Source organism: Bos grunniens, chromosome 2 (assembly GCF_055505025.1).
Source record: "Bos grunniens cultivar Pamir isolate PY7600 chromosome 2, Bosgru_T2T1.0, whole genome shotgun sequence".
Classification (NCBI taxonomy): domain Eukaryota; kingdom Metazoa; phylum Chordata; class Mammalia; order Artiodactyla; family Bovidae; genus Bos; species Bos grunniens.
In genome coordinates, this window is record NC_141166.1 from 18,550,420 (window position 1) to 18,570,424 (window position 20,005).

A 20,005-nucleotide genomic window follows, 5' to 3' on the forward strand; every position below is an offset into this window, starting at 1 on the left:
CCTTTCCAAATGATCAGGAAACAATGAAAGCCAATTGAAAATAAATAATAAATGTGGAATGTGCTTTGTAAATTCTATGTGCAACTAAGACTAGGGAAGAAGCAGAAGGATTTCTTCAAGAGAAAGGTAATGTTTTTAAAGAAATAGACCTATGTTATAGAAGAAAAGCCCCAACGTCTTTAGAAGATGAAGATTTTAAAAAGAAGAGAAAAAGGAAGGAAGGAAAGAATGGAGGGAGGGAAGAAGGAAAGAAGGAAAAAAGATCTTGAGCCACGGAAGAAGATCTGGTTATAGAGACACAACACTGAAGAGAAACTCTTATTTCCCTGGGGTGGGATGGGTGGGGAGAGATCCAGGAAACAGGGAAAGACCCTGTCTGAAAGACACAGACAGGAAGCGACTATTTTATGAATGGCACAAACAGGAAGTAAACATTACCATAGCTGTACCAGTGACCCAGGAGATGGTAACAAGCACGAGAAACCAGGCCAAGGCACCCTTACATCAAAACTGCATTTCAAGGTGACTTAGCACACATACTTGGAAAAGCAAGACTCACAAGATATGAGGAAAAAACACTCAAGAAATAGAGAAAGACACTCATAGAAGATGCTGCTAGAAGGATGGATGGCAGGAGCACACCTCATGGGGTGGGGGGTGGGGGGTCAATACCCACTGAGGGTTCAGGGCAGTAAGAGATGCTTTTTCCATCTCCAGGACACCTTGACTTCATGCCCGGGCCAGCTTTGGAAGAGGACATGGGGGGCAAATGCTGTGTGGGTTAGAGGTTTTAGAAATGTAAGGAGGCTCCAGAAGCAGGCATTTCAGTGATGGGAGTGGGGGTGTTTCTCTGACCCCTCCTACCAGCATCTTGGCTCCGGGCTGCAGATCCTAAGCTCCTGTGGACAGCTGGGCCTGGACGGTACCAGCAACAACCTCCTCTGGGGGCAGGTGGGCAGCTGCATTAGACCAGGAGCTTGGCAATGGCAAGCCTGGTGGGTAGGACGTCTCAGCACAGGAAGCCCCAGAAATTAACACACGTGATGTGGGTGCTGGGGTCCAGGGAGAAGAATCTTTACAGTATTGGGAGAAGGTCAGAGCCCCTGAGATGTGGGCAGTAAAGGTAACCACCTTTCCCTTCCGACCCGTGGCCTGAGGACACCATGGTTACAAATATAGTATTAACTTGAAATTTGTGGCTTTTCTTTATTTCTTTTTTGGGCTTCGATATAGCACTGTGGAAATGAGATAGCTCTTATTTTACAAGACATAATTTTCACAAATAAACATCCCATTCTTTATACTGACTTCTTTTACTTTATCTCTGCTCAAAAATCTTATATTACTTCTTTATTTCTCAAATAATAAATTTCAAATTCCTTAGCACAGGATGTCCAACCTTCAAAAATCCCCTGCAACTCCCCTTTCCAGAAGGGGCTTCCAAAACCTCCCGCCCACGCTCCCTTTTGTAGCCACATGGTTCTGCAAGCCTACTGTCTCTTTTTCCTGATGTAGCTTTCCCATGCTGCCCCTCCCCAATGCATGGGTAGGTGCCGGCCTTCTCCTGCAAGTTCTCCACTCTGTTAGGGGAAGTAAGTTGGCATGCGACTGCCCCGAATGACACATTTTTTCCTACAAAGAAAATCGTTTTGTCTTTGAGCGTGTCTGCAAGTATTAGGGAAGGCTCCCTCCTTTCCAACAAAAGGGCATAATTCATGCCTCCCTCCAAAAAAGTAGAGACTCAAATCCTATGCTTCTCAGCTTCAAATATAGATCCTGGCTGAGCAATCATTTGCGGCATTACTGGGTTAAGGTGTCACCCCTATTACGAGTAAGCTCCATGGAGACCCAGATGATGTGTGTTTTCTTTCCCATTTTACCTGCCACTAGGTAGTCACTCAGTAAAATAACTTGCAAATATATGAAAAGTGAATGAGCGAATCAGTGAATGAAGCAGACTTGAGTCCCCAAAAGTTGTTGAAAGCTCTAATTACCGTTTTGGAAGTTATTGCAAATCTGAAGTAAATCAGGATAGGCCTTCAGGTTAACCTTGCTGAACAGGGCTTCCAGAACTGTCTTGTCAAATTTCTTCTCCAGCTCATCGAGAGCGTTATACGCCACTCTTTCCACAGGGACCAGATTTCTACAAGCTTCTTGAAAATCCTTAAAAAATATTGAATGGAGAATTATGTAGCTTTGAGTGTATGGGTTATGGGAGACTCAGATCAGAAATAAACAAATTTGTTCCCTGGTGAAGTGTTAGAATGTTACATATATTTGGACTGGTTCCCTGATAGTTCAGTTGGTAAAGAATCTGCCTGCAATGCAGGGGAGACCCCAGTTCAATTTCTAGATTGGGAAGATCCCCTGGAGAAGGAAATGGCAACCCACTCCAGTATTCTTGCCAGGAGAATCTCATGGACAGAGGAGCATGGCGGGCTACAGTCCATGGGGTCACAAGAGTCAGACACATCTTAGCAACTAAACCACCAGCACCACTGTCCACTCCAGTATTCTCGGGCTTCCCTTGTGGTTCAGCTGGTAAAGAATTCACCTACAACGCGGGAGACTTGGGTTCAATCTGTGGGCTGGGAAGATCCCCTGGAGAAGGGAACGGCTACCCACTCCGGTATCTGGCCTGGAGAATTCCATGGACTGTATAGTCCACAGGTTCGCAAAGAGTCGGACACCACTGAGTGACTTTCACTTTCGCTACATATATTTGGATGACATCTAAAATATCCTCCATTGTAAAAATAGACTCTTATTTTGTTAACCTGCCTCTCTGACACTGATGTCCATTTAAGAGAGCAATTCTGTAGAATAAAAATAACTTCAAAGTTGAAGGTGGTGTGGGGACTTTAAGAGCCTGGCCAGGACACTTCAGGAGTGGTCCTTAGTGGTATTGAGCAGCCATTTTGTTGACCAGACAATAAGCACTGCCCTCGCTTCCAGGAAACCTGGCAACCACTCTCCATTCCTATGAATACGGCCAAAGGGCGAAGAAAAATCACAAAGACAAAATGATGACTTGCCCCCAGATTCCCAGGAAGGCCCAGAGCGCATTCTGCATCCAGAAATGTCTAAAGAACAACAAACTGTCAGCAAGAGACAGCAGCAAGCACCGTGTTCCGAATTCATCCTAGCATGACACAACTTCCCTGTGAGTTCACTCACTTCAGATTCAAGTGTGTAAAAGCAGAGGGCTTTGTGATGAAATGTTGCCCAACTCACTTCTTCACTTTAATTTTGTTACTGTTATTACATTGTGTCAGTGGATCTAAGACACTCCCACCTGTGTCTCATTCCCATTTCCAGTGTTGCCACATTTCCATTGCCATGGCCCTCTCCCATTTACGACAGAAGAAGGAATATTGTCTGTGATGCTGCTTCTCCTATCCCCTCCTAACTGGCAGGATGGCGAAGGTCCCTGTTCAAAGGAGGCCCTTTAGCCTGTTCATTGCATTTTAAATTTGGCAGAAGATAGTGTGGGTCTGGTTATCAAGAGGGAATTCCCCTCACTTACCTGGTACATTGGCTCAGAGATGAAGCCCCGATCTCGCAGGCCCATGAGGAAAGGAAATGGCTTTAGTATGGCACCTGCGATCTCCACCTTCTTTTCTTTGAAGAGCATGAATATGAACTCATAGCAGAGCTGCTCCTCTGGGTGCTGCTCCTCCAGGTTCTGGTCCTCTGTGATCATTCTGAAAAACAAAGACATGATATGAAAGCTCAGTTCAGTTCAGTTCAGTCGCTCAGTCATGTCCAACTCTTTGCAACCCCATGAACCGCAGCACACCAGGCCTCCCTGTCTATCACCAACTCCCGGAGTCCACCCAAACCCATGTTCATCAAGTTGGTGATGCCATCCAACCATCTCATCCTCTGTCGTCCCCTTCTCCTCCTGCCCTCAGTCTTTCCCAGCATCAGGGTCTTTTCAAATGAGTCAGCTCTTTGCATCAGGTAGCCAAAGTATTGGAGTTTCAGCTTCCAATGAACACCCAGGACTGATCTCCTTTAGGATGGACTGGTTGGATCTCCTTGCAGTCCAAGGGACTCTCAAGAGTCTTCTCCAGCACCACAGTTCAAAAGCATCAACTCTTTGGTGCTCAGCTTTCTTCACAGTCCAACTCTCACATCCATACATGACCACTGGAAAAACCACAGCCTTGACTAGACGGACCTTTGTTGGCAAAGTAATGTCTCTGCTTTTTAATATGCTGTCTAGGTTGGTCATAACTTTCCTTAGATTTTATTTTCTTTTTTTTTATAGCTTCTGAATGCTTTTATATATGAAATGGTATATTATAATGACTATTCTTTTTTCTACATGAATATTCACTGCATATATTTTTAAACAATTTTTCAAGGTTACATTCTATTTACAGTTATGACAAAATACTATCTATAATTCCCCATGTTGTACAATACATCGTTGCAGCCTATGTTACACTCAGTAGTTTGTATCTCCCAGTCTTCCACTCTAAATTCCCTCTCCCCCATTTCTCCCCACTGGTAATCACTAGTTTGAGTTCTAAATCTATGAATCTGCTTCTTCTTTGTTATATTCAGTAGTTGGTTGTAGTTTTTAGATTCCATATGTAAGTGATATCATCCAGTATTTATCTTTCTCTGTCTGACTTACTTCACTTAGTATCCATATATGTTGTGGCAACTGGCAAAATTTCATTCATTATTTATTGCTGAGTAGTATTCCATATGGAAAAAGAAATGGCACCACACTCCAGTATTCTTGCCTGGAGAATCCCAAGGACAGAGGAGCCTGGTGGGCTACAGTCCATGGGGTCACAAAGATCGAGTGACTAAGCACAGCACAGCACACAGTATTCCATATACATATATATGAAAAGAAAGTTAATATATATATATGAAAAGAGAGCTAGTCACTCAGTCATTTCCGATTCTTTGCAACTCCCATAGACTGTAGCCCACCAGCCTTCTCTGTCCATGAGATTCTCCAGGCAAGAATACTGGAGTGGGTAGCCATTCCCTTCTCCACGGGATTCTTCCTGACCCAGGGATTGAACCCGAGTTTCCTGCATTTCAGGCAGATTCTTTACCATCTGAGGCTCCAGGGAAGCCATATATATATATAAAGACAATGGCAACTAATGCTGCTAGAAGAACTGGGGTGCGTATACCTTTCAAACTGGTGTTATTGCTTTTTTCAGATATATACCCAAGAGTGAAATTGCTGAGTCATATTGTATTTTTAGTTTTTTGAGGAAGTTCCATATTGTTTTCTACAACGGCTGCACCAATTTACATCAGCAATATAGGAAGGCTCCCTTTTCTCTACATCCCCACCAACATGTGTTATTTGCCTTTTTGATGATAGATACTCAGTGGAGAGTCCACATGGATAAAACTATGCTCTTGTGGAAGGGCCAGAATAGATGGAATCTACTTAGAGAATAATCGAGGGTGTAGTAGAAGAACACCCTGGGCTTAAGGAACACCGGAACCTTAAAGAGCTCACCCTGTGCTACTTACAACTACCGTAAAGAGACTTTCACCCAAACTGTCTTTGGAAAACATTGAAATTTAAAATGATAAAACTTTATAGGAATTTATAATGATATTGTGACGGTTAATTTTAAGTGTCAAACTGGAGGGATTGGGAGGAGAAGACTACTATTTTATGTTAAACTGGTGAAATTTGAGTAAGCAGTTTGCCCTACATAATGTGAGCTGGGCCTCATCCAATCAGTTGAAGGCCTGAATAAAACAAAAAGACCAACCTCCTTGACTAAGAAGGAATTCTCCAGCTGACTCCTTTCAGAGACTCTGCAGGGTCTCTGGGCTGCTGGCCCATAGCAGACTTCGGACTTGCTGGCCTCCATTATTGTGTGAGACAATTCCTTATTAATAGATCTCTCTCTCTTTCCACACACACACACATACACACAATACGGCCTATTGGTTCTGTTTCTCTGAAGAATTCTGACAAATACACATCATCAAAAAAAAAGTTACAAAGAAATAAAAAATAAACTGAGATAATACTACAGAATCTACCACTGAACTGAAAGTCTTCTTAGTTAATAACAAATAGAAGAAATCTCTGGAAGGTATAAGAGAAATAAACCACTCCCATCTGTAACTGCAGAGGCAGGAATGGCATTCCACATCATAACATTAGGTCGAAGACTTTTATCTGATAAAGTTTCAATTAAATGTTGAGAATATGTCGTTCTCTTTGGTCTAATCTAGAGGTGTGTATGAATATTCAAAACTAGGGCAGGGTTGTTCTGTATCTTAACCTGTCTGTGGAAGTGTTATATGCAAAAAGAACTATAAGAGCTCTGGATTTCAGACATAACCACATCTCTGAGAAGTAATTTTAGTACTCGAAAAGCATTGTAATTCTGATTCTTGCTTGATAAATTGTTTCCCTTGCTGATAATTTCTTAATCCACTTCTTGGTGTTGCTAAAAGGTATATAGACTCATAGGATATTTTTTATCCCACTGTAAGAGGGTCATTGGAATTTCCCATTCTCCAAATACACATCATGATAGAAAAAAATCCATTTCTTCATTGAATTCCTTAAAAAATGAAAAAGACTTCTGGTTAAAGATAGTTGATTGAAAACAAGTGCTTTTCCTCCTCTCTCGCTAGAGAGTCCTATAAAACATTAGTAAAGGAATTAAAGTCATAATGACTAAGATAAAAGGATTAGATGGGATACTTAAACCAAAGTCTGAAAAAGTGGTCAGAACGTTCATCACTATTACTGGTGGTGGATGCTCCCAGGGGTCAGAGAGAGGCCTAGTGTGCCTTAGAGGCCCCTGGGGAGGTAGAGCAGGCAGGGAAGAAGACACAAGAATGAAAACAGAGGGGTTGTTTGAAAGGAGAAAATATAAATCAATGTGCTCCCTTACTCCTCCCTGACCCCGACACAGAACTTCTCCATCTAGGCAAGAGACTAGAGGTTCCTTCTTAAGGAAACTGCAAATGACTCAGGAAAAAAACTTCTTCGCCTTTGGCCATTTGGGATCCACCCAGAAAAGCCACAAGTTTTCAAGCCCATCTCATTAAACGGAGTCCCAAGCTAGCTTATCAGTGCCTTGCCCTTAAGAATGAACAATTACAGACCACAGCCGTTCATGGAAACCAACAGCATGAAAGGGCGGAACCAAGATGATCAGAGAGCAAAAATTACTCCAGCATAAACAGAAATGTTACAGGAAACAGAGTTTCTTTAAAAAACAAAACACACATACGAGACAATATTATGTCCAGGATGCCAAGAAGAAAAGGCCAGAAAATAAGATCATGGGCCTGGAAATTTTAAAAGAGTACTGAATTTTTTTTTTTTTTTTTTTAAAGTTTAACTCAAATGATCATAAAATAAAGACAACAGAATTTTTCCAGAACATAGCTGGAAAAAAATTGTAAAGGAGAAAGGGAAAGCAAATTTGAAACATCTGACTGTCTAAAATAGTTATGCTAGTGTGTAGATTCAGAATTAAAAGGAAATGAGTAAAACATATATGCCCTGTTCAGTCATTCGTGTGTGAAATGTGAAAGAAAAATAGCTGTACCAAGGCTCAGAAAACGCATCACTCGCGCGCGCTCTGTGTTGGTCACACAGTCTTCAGTGTTCAATATTCTGTGTGTGTGTGCTTAGTTGCTCAGTCGTGTCCAGCTTTTTGTGACCCCATGGACAGTAGTAGCCTGCCAGTCTCCTCTGTCCATGGAATTCTAGGCAAGATACTGGAGTGTGTTGTCACGCCCTCCTCCAGGGGATCTTCCCAACCCAGGGATCGAACCCAGGTCTCCTGCATTGCAGGCGGATTCTGTACCATCAGAGCCACCAGGGAAGCCCTCAAAGTTCTTTCCTTCTGGGCAAAGGTAGGGTTGCACCTTCTTGCCTTCTTGTGCTGATGGGTGTCACTTTGGAGAGGAATTCGGAGCCAGCACGTGAGTCATGCTCACCGTACCTCAGCTTGCTGTGATGGCTGTCATTTCAGATGGTGGCTCTCCACCAGTCGGAGACAGTCCAGGATGAGGAGTCCCTGAAGCAGCCAGGGACCCGTGAGATTTTTAGAACTGTCTGTTCCAAAGGAATGTGCTGTGGTGCTTAGTCGCTCAGTCGTGTCCCATGCTTTGCAACCCTTTGGACTGTAGCCCACCAGGCTCCTTGATCCATGGGATTTTTTTCAGGCAAGAATGCTAGAGTGGGTCAGCATTTCCTCTTCTACGGGATCTTCCCAACCCAGGGATCGAACCTGCATCTCCTATGGCTCTTGTGTTGCAGGCGGATTCTTTACCCGCTAAGCCACTGGGGAAGCTCATTACAATACAATAATCTACTCCAATCTTACTGACACATGGTCTGGGACAAATTATTTGCTGATGTTTATAATAAGAGAATCAGGAAATCAATACCAGCAAGTTCTGTTATACAAGAAGTGGAAGGCATTACTAAAAACAGCTAAAATACTAATGTCTAAAAACTGTAAATTTCATTTGAAAACAGAAAGTACATCTCAAAATTATTTTACAACAGTAATTCTCAAAGTGTGATCTGGGGACCCTGGGGATTTTGTGCAAAACCCTTTCAGGTGTCATCAAAGCCAAAACTATTTTCATATAAGATGTTATTTACCCTTTTTTCTCTCATCCTCTTACAAATGTATAGTAAATTTTTCCAGAGAATACATGGCCAGTGGTATCACAAGAGATTGAATGAAGAAGCAGATAGGAGAATCAAGCTGTTCTCTACAGAATCAGCTATTAGATTTGCAAAAATGTGAACATCGCTAATCTCAACAGTTTATTTTAGAAGACATAGTTATTTTTCATAAAATATGTCATTTATGTTAGCAAGTAATGAGTTCTCACCATCATTATTATTATTAAATGAGTGAGTAAATAAATATATTTAATTGTCCAAAGTTCTACTTTCTCATACAGTAAATATTAATAGGTATAATCTACATGAGCAAAAGCTAATTCTTTGGAATTCCTAATAATATTTCAGAATATAGAGGGTTCAAAAACAAAAAAAATTTCAGAAGACCTATTCTAGAAAGAGAGGATATATATTGCATATAGTAATAAACGCAGTAAACTTACACTAAACTTAGAGTAAACTTAATAAAAAACTTCAGAGTATATTAAAAATTTTAACAAACCAAATATGGGCAAGTTAAAAAACTGTGTTAAATTATTTATTTCAAAGACACTAAACTCAAATGGGCTGGCTTCACATTTGATGTGTTGAATTAGAGAAACATATACTTGAGAATTAATTAGAAATCATAAGGGTAACAAATAGAATGAAAATGAGACTATAAATCTTACAAAAGATAAAAGTAAAGAAAACATACAGTGTTTCTTAAATGGAGAAAAATGGAGAAGCATTAGATATTAAAAGTTCCCTCAAAATTTATAAGCAAGAAGATATGCGTCATTTTATGTAGATGAAATTTTCATCTGTCAAAGATACAATTTAGCTGTGATACAACTACCAAAGATACAACAACAACAAAGTGACATTAAAAATGTTAAAAGTAAAAAAATGGGCAAGTGACTAATAGTAAAGAATTGCAAACAAGACAGAGAGCAAAATTCACAATATCTGTATTTTAATAACATTTAAGACTACCAATGGGCAAATCTTTCAAGGTTGTTAAAAATTTTTACTTTAAATTTTCAACTCCACAAGTGTATTTTAAAAGATATATGGGATATAAATTTTTAAAATTGCAAAATATATGTATTAATAACTTGGTCATAAACACAAGAGCATACCAAATATTGGGCCCTGAATTGATCTAAATAAATAATAATAAGGAGATATTAAATAGGTTGCATGTTCTGGCTATAAGATAATATTACAATAGAACCATAATTTTAATATAAAAGTTTTAAGGGAAAAAATCTAAATTGTAGTGGTTTTAAAAGTTCAATTTTTGGTTTCAGTTCTAACAATGCAAAGACCTAAGAAGTCATCACTGACATCCTTACAAAAAGAAAAAAGCTAAACAACCTGAATATCAATGCATTTCATGTACACACAGGAAAACTGAAGTGATAGGGCAAACTGTCACCCCCAAAACTGATTGATAGACAAATCCAGGGAATTACAGATGAAATCAGCTATCTGGAATAGAAGCCACTTAGAGTCATAGACCACAGAAACACTTAAATGGTAAGTTTAAATGGAGACTGAATGTGGATTTACATGAGAATGAGAAACTCCTGGGGACCCAGGGGAAGGGCAATTACCTCAAAATCCAGCTCCTTCTAGGCTTCTATATCATTGGATATAGATTACAGTCTAAAATTACAGTCTAAAAATTACAGTCTAGGAACACAGTTCCTCTACGAGATTGGAATTTAATCATAAGACTAAAGAATGTTTTCTCTGTACCTTACCTCTTCATCAAGAGGGCTCCAGTATAATAATAAGTGAGGATTATACCAGACCACCTGATCTGCCTCTTGAGAAATTTGTATGCAGGTCAGGAAGCAACAGTTAGAACTGGACATGGAACAACAGACTGGTTCCAAATAGGAAAAGGAGTTCATCAAGGCTGTATATTGTCACCCTGTTTATTTAACTTATATGCAGAGTACATCATGAGAAACACTGGACTGGAAGAAACACAAGCTGGAATCAAGATCGCCGGGAGAAATATCAGTAACCTCAGATATGCAGATGACACCACTCTCATGGCAGAAAGTGAAGAGGAACTCAAAAGCCTCTTGATGAAAGTGAAAGTGGAGAGTGAAAAAGTTGGCTTAAAGCTGAACATTCAGAAAACGAAGATCATGGCATCCGGTCCCACCACTTCATGGGAAATAGATGGGGAAACAGTGGAAACAGTGTCAGACTTTATTTTTCTGGGCTCCAAAATCACTGCAGATGGTGACTGCAGCCATGAAATTAAAAGATGCTTACTCCTTGGAAGGAAAGCTATGACCAACCTAGATAGCATATTAAAAAGCAGAGACATTACTTTGCCAACAAAGGTCCATCTAGTCAAGGCTATGGTTTTTCCTGTGGTCATGTATGGATGTGAGAGTTGGACTGTGAAGAAGGCTGAGCGCCAAAGAATTGATGCTTTTGAACTGTGGTGTTGGAGAAGACTCTTGAGAGTCCCTTGGACTGCAAGGAGATCAGCCATTCTGAAGGAGATCAGCCCTGGGATTTCTTTGGAAGGAATGATGCTAAAGCTGAAACTCTAGTACTTTGGCCACCTCATGCGAAGAGTTGACTCATTGGAAAAGACTCTGATGCTGGGAGGGATTGGGGGCAAGAGGAGAAGGGGACAACAGAGGATGAGATGGCTGGATGGCATCACTGACTCGATGGACGTGAGTCTGAGTGAACTCTGGGAGTTGGTGATGGACAGGGAGGGCTGGCGTGCTGCAATTCATGGGGTTGCAAAGAGTCGGACACGACTGAGCGACTGATCTGATCTGATAGCTGAAAGAGCTGAAAGGCTCTATTTAATAAATTCTTAGGGAAATACAAAGAAAATAGGAGAGACAAAATATGTTAATGTATAGCACCAAACAAGAAGCAATATAGCTTAATTCAGAGTAGATACGGTTAGTTGTAAATATATATTGCAAACTCTAGGGAAACCAATAAAATGTTCTAAAAGAAGTATATTTGACAGACTAAGAGACAAGAGAAAATAAAATCACAAAATGCTCTATAAAATGTTCAATTAAACAAACAGGCAGAAAAAGAAAGGGGAAAAAATGGAAGCAAATAAGCACAATGAATAAAAACCAGTTACAAACATGATAGATTTTAATCCAACCACAGGAATAATCACTTTAAATATGAATGGTCTAAATACACCGATTAAAAGACAGAGATTGACAGAGTGAAAAAGTGACACCCAACTATATATTGTCTTTGAGAAAGGAATCTTAAACATAAAACACAGATGGGTTAAAAGTGAAGGGATGAAGAAATGCCATGCCAGCATTAATCCCAGGAAAGTGGTATTAGCTATACTAATTTCAGAGAAAACCTCAAGTAAGGAAAATTTCAGAGACAAAGGGAAGTATTGTATAAAGAGCAAATTTCTCCAAGAAGAGTTAGTAATCCTTAATGTGTACGCAACTCATCTAAGTAGCATCAAAATACGAGACAAAATTTGATAGAACTACAAGAAGAAATAGACAAATCCACTTCTGTTGTTGGAGAGTTCAATTCCCCTCTTTTAGTAATTGATAGAACAAGGAGGCAGAAAGTAAGTAAAAATATAGTTGACCTGAACAGCACCACCAATCTGATTTACTTGACACTTAAAGACTATTTATTCTACAGTGACAAAATATACACACCACTCATGCTCACCTGAAATATTTACTAAAAGGCACCACATTCTGAGCTGTAAAACTTATCTTAACAAATTAAAAGGAAAATAAATCAGAAAAAATTATATTCTCAGACAGCAATAAAAGTAGAAATAACCTGTAGAAAATATAAAAGTAGAAATATACCTGTGTATTTTGAAAATTCCAGAATACTTAAAGACAAAACAGCCTATTTCTAGAATTAAAGAAGTCTCCAGGGAAATTTAAAATTATTTAGAACAAAATTAAAATGAAAACACACTTTCACAAAAGTTACAGAATGCAGCACAAAGGTGCTTAGAGAAACATGTGTGGTGTTAAAATGCATATTAGAAGAAAGATCTAAATCAATAACACAAGCTTCCATCTGAAGAAACTAGAGAAAGAGGAGAAATTTAAGCCTACGTCAAGCAGAAGAAATCATAAAAATCAGGTAATAATTAATAACACTGAAACAGGAAAGCAGAAAAAAACCAATGAAACCAGAAGCTAATTTTTTTAAATTGATAAACTTCTATCTAGACTAATAAAGAAAATGATGGCAGAAATTACCAATATCAAAAACAAAACAGGGCTCATCACTATTAACCCTGTGAACATTGAAAGGATAATAAAGAAATAATACTACAGATTACGCTGTCCCTACAAATTTGATAAAATGGGCAAACCTTGAAACAAACTGCCGAAGCTCACACAAAGAGATAGCTCATCTGAACAGGTCTGTATCTATTAAAGGAACTGAATCAATAAATAATAGCCTTCCAAAAAAGAAAGCACCAGGCCCAGATGGTATCACTAGTGAATTCTACCAAACCACTTCAACTATAACCTCTTCCAGAAAATAGAAGCAGATGTACCCCCTCCTAGCTCATTCTGTGAGATCAGCATTACCCCACCTCAGAGCTTTTCTTTTCCTGCCTGGAAGCCAAAGGCTAGTTGGACTTCAAGCTCCACTGGCTCATTCTCCCATCTCTCAGGAGCAAGTGGGAGCAGGGATGCAGTCAGCCTCCAGGAGAAAGGGCGCTGGGCACTAAGGACCTGGCAGGCTGCACCACAGCAGGTAGAAATGCTGGGGCCCAGCTAGTGCCAGAAATAGCCCCCAGCTTGGCAGCCCAGGTTAGAGGAGTTATGATACACTTTTACATTGCTGAAATTGTTTACCACTAAAAATAGATTGATGGTTGACAATAAGTCTTCTCTTTTTCAAAGACAATTTCCCTCTTTCTCTAGCCCGATGTGTAAAACCTCCCAGAAGAGAAAAGACAGCTGCTCCCTCCCTGCCTGTTTGCATTCATTCGTGTTGAGCCCCATCTACTTTCAGTTCCTCCTAGCGAGTTCCTGAGTTGACGCTCAGACTCAGGGCTCTGACAAAACTGGGACCCCTCACTACCCAGAAACCGCGCAACATTTTTAACAACAGTTGGGCCATCAATTTGGATGTTAATTTTTCTAAAAAGATGCTTCCTGGACAGAATTGTCTTTGGAGGTAGGGATGGAGAAGGCACTGGGGGGAATGAGAGGGCTCAGAGGGCATGAGGACTCACCCAACCTTGCTGCAAGCCTCCGAGGGGCCAGGGAGTTCCAACAGGGCCCACCCAGCTTCATGGCAGTTACAGGGAAATAAGAAGGGGGCATCAGTCAAGGTGTCCTTCAGCTTTCCCCACGGCTAATCCACCGCCATTTGTGAAATCGCCTCCACTCATTAACTGATTGATTTGTCATCTCATTCTGTTTATGCCTGCAGGCTGAGACCGGGTAGGCAGAAACGACGAGCACGGGCGCCAGGACATGCTCTCTCCTTAGGAGAGGCGCAGGACACAGGAGGCCAGGACTAACCTGCAGTTAGAGGGGCTGCCTGCACTTGCCATCTTCTTCTTAGACCATGGAGCCAGCCCCAGATCACTCTTGCTTAGATTTTCATTGCCTCTGTCCTTTCCCGGAGCTGTGACGAGAAAGTCTGCCCATCTATCAGCCCCTTGGGTGCGGCACCTAAAGGATAAAAGCAAAGTGAAACAGCTGAACTGGGTGCCTTCAACACGCTGGTCTTTCCTCCTCCCAGTCTCAGCCCCCAGGGAGGAGGAACAGAGCACCCACAGAAGAGAGGGAACGCCTCGCTCCTGCAAAGAGGAGAGGGCAGGAAGACTCCTTGAACTCAAACAGATCAGACACGTTTTGAGGTGAAGTGGCACAGTGCTGACTAGGAGGAAGAAACCACGTTTGCTCCTGCCCCCTGCCAAGGTGGCTGTGAGAAGCAAAAAAAGGAAAGTCAGACATTTCAGATTTTCTCATACGCCATACGCCCATGGGCTGACCCGGCACAGTCGTGAGCCTGGATTGGATGAATCAGACCCAGTATTCAGATCCAATATTCAGACCCAGGACTGGAGAGAACCGAAATGCTGGAGAAAATATTCTTCAAAATTTCTGGAAAGCAGCCAGAGGCCAAAAAGATCTCTCCCAACTCCTGCAACCAGAAGGAAGAGCTAAGTTTGGGCAGAGAAGCCTGATGTGCAATTCTAAGTTTTCTTGAATCTATGGGCACTTTTCAAATGCAGCCAGGAGTGCTTAGGAAAAAAATTGAGCTTCAACTAGTCTCTGAAATCTCAAAGTGACAGGCTTTTCATTGGATGGGAGCAGGGTTTAGAACTAAGACTCCCTACATCTTAAAGGACAAAGTGATGATGCTAGCAACAAGTGTGTTACATTTATGTTTGTACATCATTTTTTCATTTATAGCCAGCTCTCATTTTGTAAAGGATTTGGAGCAACTTTGGAAAAGTTTGATGGAGCTAGTGGTAAAGAACCCACCTGCCAATGCAGGAGACATAAGAGAAGCTGGTTCCATCCCTGGGTCTGGAAGCTAATTCCATCCCTGGGTCTGGAGGAGGGCATGGCAACCCACTCCAGTTATTCTTGCCTGGAGAATCTCACAGACAGAGGAGCCCAACAGGGTCTCAAAGAGTCAGGCAGGATTGAAGCGACTTAACAGGCACTCAGGAAAAGCACACTACATCAGCGTAAAGTTGAAAGATAAAGGAACAGGGGCAAAGCACAGATAAATAAGTAAAACCAGACGAATAGAAATCCAGGCAGGACAATGGGGCAAAGATAGAGGTGAATGGCAGTCAAGGTGTCTGTAGATTCCAGGGTCTTGGTGAGAGTCATGGGCCAAAGTAGGTGAGAACTGGGAACCTCCAAGTAGTGTTTCCGAAGTATGTCTCACTGAATCCCAGTGCTTCTGGCTCACTATAGGTATGCTCGAAAATCTGCATAAATATGTTTTCCAAGTATAGGGGGCAGAAGATTTCTACCTCTCTACCCTCGTCTGTTCTCTTTCCCCCAATCAGGTGCCAGGACGTGATGAGCCCAGTGGGCAGGGTCTGTGTGCCTACCAGGTGCTGACATACCTGGGACTGCCCACCTCTCTCTCTCCCTCACTTTGTTGGGAAAGAGGCTAGTAAACTCTGCCTCTGTCGGGCATCGTTGTCCTTGGTTTTTGAACTCCATTGGGCACAGTGGCCCCAATAAAGTCGGACACAGACTAGAGCAGCTGGCATAAATATGCCGTCTTTTTTGCTTATAAGCACAGGGTCTTTGGTGTTCCTCAGCTGATGGTAGTAAGATTAGGGCTTAGGGGGTATTTCTGCCAAATTTACAAGAAAATTTAACTTGGCAATATTCTGCATTAGCCAGATAATGATAGGAACTTTAGCTTCTGTTTTCCCACTGCCAGTTTTCCTCTGTGTTCACTAGGGAATCAGTGTCTCTAGGATAAGATCAGGGATGTCTGGTGCAAGCCCACTGATGACCATCAGATGGTCCCTGGCTCATAAGGGAGGGGTAGCGTTGTCTCCTTCTTCTTCCATATGACCTGGGGGATGAGGAGATTCTGACCTGCCTCCTTGCTCTTTTCTCCCACCCAGACTTAGGTCAAGTAGGTGATAATCTTTGAAGGCAAGTTAATACTTTCTTTCTCCCTGAAAAAATGTCTCTCCGTTTTGTTAAGTGTGCTAAGATCTGACATTTGGAATAGGTGTGTGAATTGCAGAGTCCTGATCACAATCCAATGTTATTAGTTAATTTGCTATTAACTTACCGACATCTACTCATCTTTGAACACTATTGGTTTATTTATTTATGTTTTTTTTTTATTATTTATTTATGTCTAATTAGGTCAGATAACCCATCTCAGATTGATGACATTTCTGTGAAGATCTGTTGCCCACAATTCACTCTCTGCTACCAGCTTTTTGGGTGTCTCAGTGGTAAAGAATCTGACTGTCAAGCAGGAGACATGGGTTTGATCCCTGGATCAGGAGGATCCCCTGAAGTAAGAAATGGCAACCCACTCCAGTATTCTTGCCTGGGAAACCCCATGTACAGAGGAACCTGGTGGACTATAGTCTATGGGTTCAAAAAAGAGTCAGACATGACTTGGCAACTCAAAAGCAACAACCAACTTTTTAATTAGTTGGGATGTGGGGGTACAATTAACCAAAACTGACTCAGACTAACTCAGGCAGAAAATCAATTTCTTAGAAGTATATTGGGTAGCTCAAAGAATTTATAAGAAGGCTGGAGGACTGGAATAAGAAAATAGGCAGTCTAGGCAGTAAGATCCCCAGCCCAGGCCATGTATGTGGCCACTGATTTGACAAATATATTCTTTCCATTCTGATTAAAAAGGGGGATCAGAAACTTTTTATTCTCACAGGACAGATAAGATGATTCATTCACAGCTTTTCTTGAAGTTATATTAACTCACCTGTCCTTTGTTATAACACAGTCAAAACAGATCTGGATCACCTGGGCCTCTTAAAGAACATTACACAGATCGATTATCTTGGTGACATGGTGGTGATCAGATGGGATGAGGTGGGGCCACACACCTAAAGAGGAAAAAAATTGCTGGCCCTTCAACAACAAGGATGAATCTCAAAAGCACTGTGATTCAAAAGAAGCCAGACATACAAAGGTGCATACTGGGTGTTTCCATTTATGTAAAACTTTAATACAAGCAGAACAAATCTATAGTCAATAGAAAAAGTAGATCAGTGATTACCTGATGCTGGGGTCGGAGAGGAGGGAACTTTCTGGGGTGATAGAATTGGTCTGTATCTTAATTGTGGTTGTAACTCTATTTGTAAACACTCATCATATGCACACCAACAATGGATGTATTTTACACTTCAATAAAATTGAGCTCTTGCCCATGTAGGTTAACCTTGGTTTCAAGGATTCTTAGACCTTAGAACTGTGTTTCCCATTTGTTTTGTTTTCTTTTTTCTGAGGGATAGGACACCATATGTGTCCTGGTAGGGGAACCCACGGACTGAATACATTTGAGCATCAGTGATTTCAGTTCAGTTCAGTTCAGTTCAGTCGCTCAGTGGTGTCCGACTCTTTGCGACCCCATGAACCGCAGCACACCAGGCCTCCCTGTCCATCACCAACTCCTCAAGTTTACTCAAACTCATGTCCATTGAGTCAGTGATGCCATCCAACCATCTCATCCTCTGTCATCCCTTCTCCTCCCGCCTTCAATTTTTCCCTCAAGGTCTTTTCAAATGAGTCAGCTCTTTGCATCAGGTGGCCAAAGTATTGGGGTTTCAGCTTCAACATCAGTCCTTCCAATGAACACCCAGGACTGATTTCCTTTAGGATAGACTGGTTGAATCTCCTTGCAGTCCAAGGGACTCTCAAGAGTCTTCTCCAACACCATAGTTCAAAAGCATCAATTCTTCGGTGCTCAGCTTTCTTTATAGTCCAACTCTTACATCCATACATGACTACTGGAAAAATTATAGCCTTGACTAGATGGACCTTTGTTGGCAAAGTAATGTCTCTGCTTTTTAATATGCTGTCTAGGTTGGTCATAACTTTTCTCCCAAGGAGTAAGCAGTGATTTAAAGAAAGTTAAACAGATTCCCACATTAAAGGATTTCTCACAGACCCTACACAACATTGCATATTAGAAATCTTTAACGGGCTGTACAGAGGGGGCATTCCCTGCCTCCCTGGAGGCATCTCCTGGCCCCGACTCTGCCCTAGATCTGGGTTACACACGCTCCCAGCTCCCACCTGCCAGCCTGTTCAAAGACACTTTGGTGCCTGGAGGTCTGCCTGCCACCGCATGATTTCAGTTCATGTTCAGGCTGCCTTTGATTTCAATTTTCTTAGGTAGTAATTTCATCCTGACAAAGTACGGGCATTTCTGAGTCACCTCACCTCTGCTTTGTTTTTTTCCCTTAAATTTGATAATCTCTAGTAAATTTATTCAGTTGTGTCATGATCACCACAATTCAGTTTGGGTACATCTTCATTACTCCAAAAAGTATAGAAGGAAGAGGAGTCCTGGGGAAATATAGAGGTGGGTAGGGAGGCAAACAGACGGCAGATTCCCAGTTCCTGGGGACCCTGGGGCTGACCCCTGGGCCTCCTCCCCTCTGTACCCCTCTCCCAGGATGGTACCGATAAGCAGCAATCCTCGCAATCCCCCTCCCCAGCCCCGACACGCCCGGGTATCTCACCAGTTTCCGGAGGTAGAGGGAGGCTGCGGACACCGAGGCAGCTCCGCAGGATCGGCCCGAGTACTTTCACTTTCCTTTCCTGGAAGCCAGGCCCTCCTCGTGTGTAGCAAAGCAGAGACTTCCTGTTTTGCCGACTGGTATCTCTCTGCCCTTTTCTCAGTCTCCCAGGAGCCACCCCAGACCAGCCCCTGGATCTGGAAGGGGGCACGAACACGTAGCCATCTCAGCATCCAGGTGGGTTTTCGTCTAGTCTGCTTTATTCACTTTGGATGATTGGCTTTTACCGTTCATGTCCTGGCAGCAGCTGCAGCTGCTGCATAAAACTAAACAATTTCAACTGTGACTGTCTTTCTTTGTAAAATAGTATTTTCCAAAGAGTCAGAGAGGGGACTGTGGGGTTTAAGAGGAGACAGTTAAAAAGAAGACAAATGATGAGGGGAAGCAAACACAGCTCAATCCTTTATTCCCTAAATTCTAGTTTGTTTTTGTGGTTGGAACTCAAGTTTTGCTCTCCATTGTCCATGAAGGGTGATCCTGCACTCTGCCCTCAACGGGCAGCTCATTCATTATTCACAAGCGACTAGAAGTAGCTGGGAAGCAAGTGGGAAAGAGAAACTCAAGAGAGGATATTTCATTTCTGCTCTAGTGTATTGACTTTTCAATACTTTTTCTTGAAGCACATTCATGATTATTTTCTTGAAATAAATTCCCAGGAATGGAATTTAGGACTCAAGGGGGTATATATTTTAGGGTATTTGGTACTGGTTACTAAATTAATCTCCAGAATGTTGGGACCTGTTTGTATCTGGACCAGGAGTGTCTGTGATTATTGCTTTTATTTGTATCTTGACCAACTTGACAGGCAAAAGTTACCAAGTTGTCTTTGCTCACACGGCTCTGATTACTATAGAGTTACCATGTTTTTTACATATTTATTGTGCATTAGACTCAGTTGTCTGTATATGTCTTTTGTCTTGTTTTTCCCTTACTGGATGTTTGTCTTTGCTCATTCATTTTTAAGACCCTTTTACATAATATGCACCTGAATACTCATCTATGAGATGCCTGCCATATCTTGCACTAGTGAGAAATGGGACCTTGGTCAGATGAGTTCTGCTTGGCCA

The 20,005-nt window shown here is 41.7% G+C and overlaps 2 protein-coding genes across 68 annotated transcripts in view; one reads left to right on the forward strand and one right to left on the reverse strand.

Moving 5' to 3' along the window:
* LOC147377709 (nuclear body protein SP140-like) overlaps positions 1–18,939 on the reverse strand; it is an 81,151-nt gene extending 62,212 nt beyond the window's left edge. For 28 of the 49 annotated variants that reach the window (XM_086336468.1, XM_086336442.1, XM_086336460.1 and 25 more), the window contains exons 1-4: positions 18,882–18,939; positions 14,188–14,340; positions 3,527–3,704; positions 1,995–2,163 (exon numbers count right to left, since the gene is read on the reverse strand). In XM_086336468.1, coding sequence (XP_086192594.1) covers positions 1,995–2,163; positions 3,527–3,704; positions 14,188–14,219 — 379 coding nt within the window. In that variant the 5' untranslated portion in view covers positions 14,220–14,340; positions 18,882–18,939. Of the gene's footprint in view, positions 1–1,994; positions 2,164–3,526; positions 3,705–13,895; positions 14,341–14,445; positions 14,654–17,116; positions 17,241–18,881 lie in introns of those variants that run through there. The other 21 variants (XM_086336628.1, XM_086336596.1, XM_086336618.1 and 18 more) reach the window with 4 other exon arrangements.
* A 39-nt stretch (positions 18,940–18,978) lies between these two features.
* SP110 (SP110 nuclear body protein) overlaps positions 18,979–20,005 on the forward strand; it is a 49,596-nt gene continuing 48,569 nt past the window's right edge. For 17 of the 19 annotated variants that reach the window (XR_015140808.1, XM_086336726.1, XM_086336763.1 and 14 more), the window contains exon 1: positions 18,984–19,115. The gene's annotated coding sequence lies outside the window, so the exon portion shown is untranslated. Of the gene's footprint in view, positions 19,116–20,005 lie in introns of all 19 variants that reach the window. The other 2 variants (XM_086336818.1, XM_086336840.1) reach the window with 1 other exon arrangement.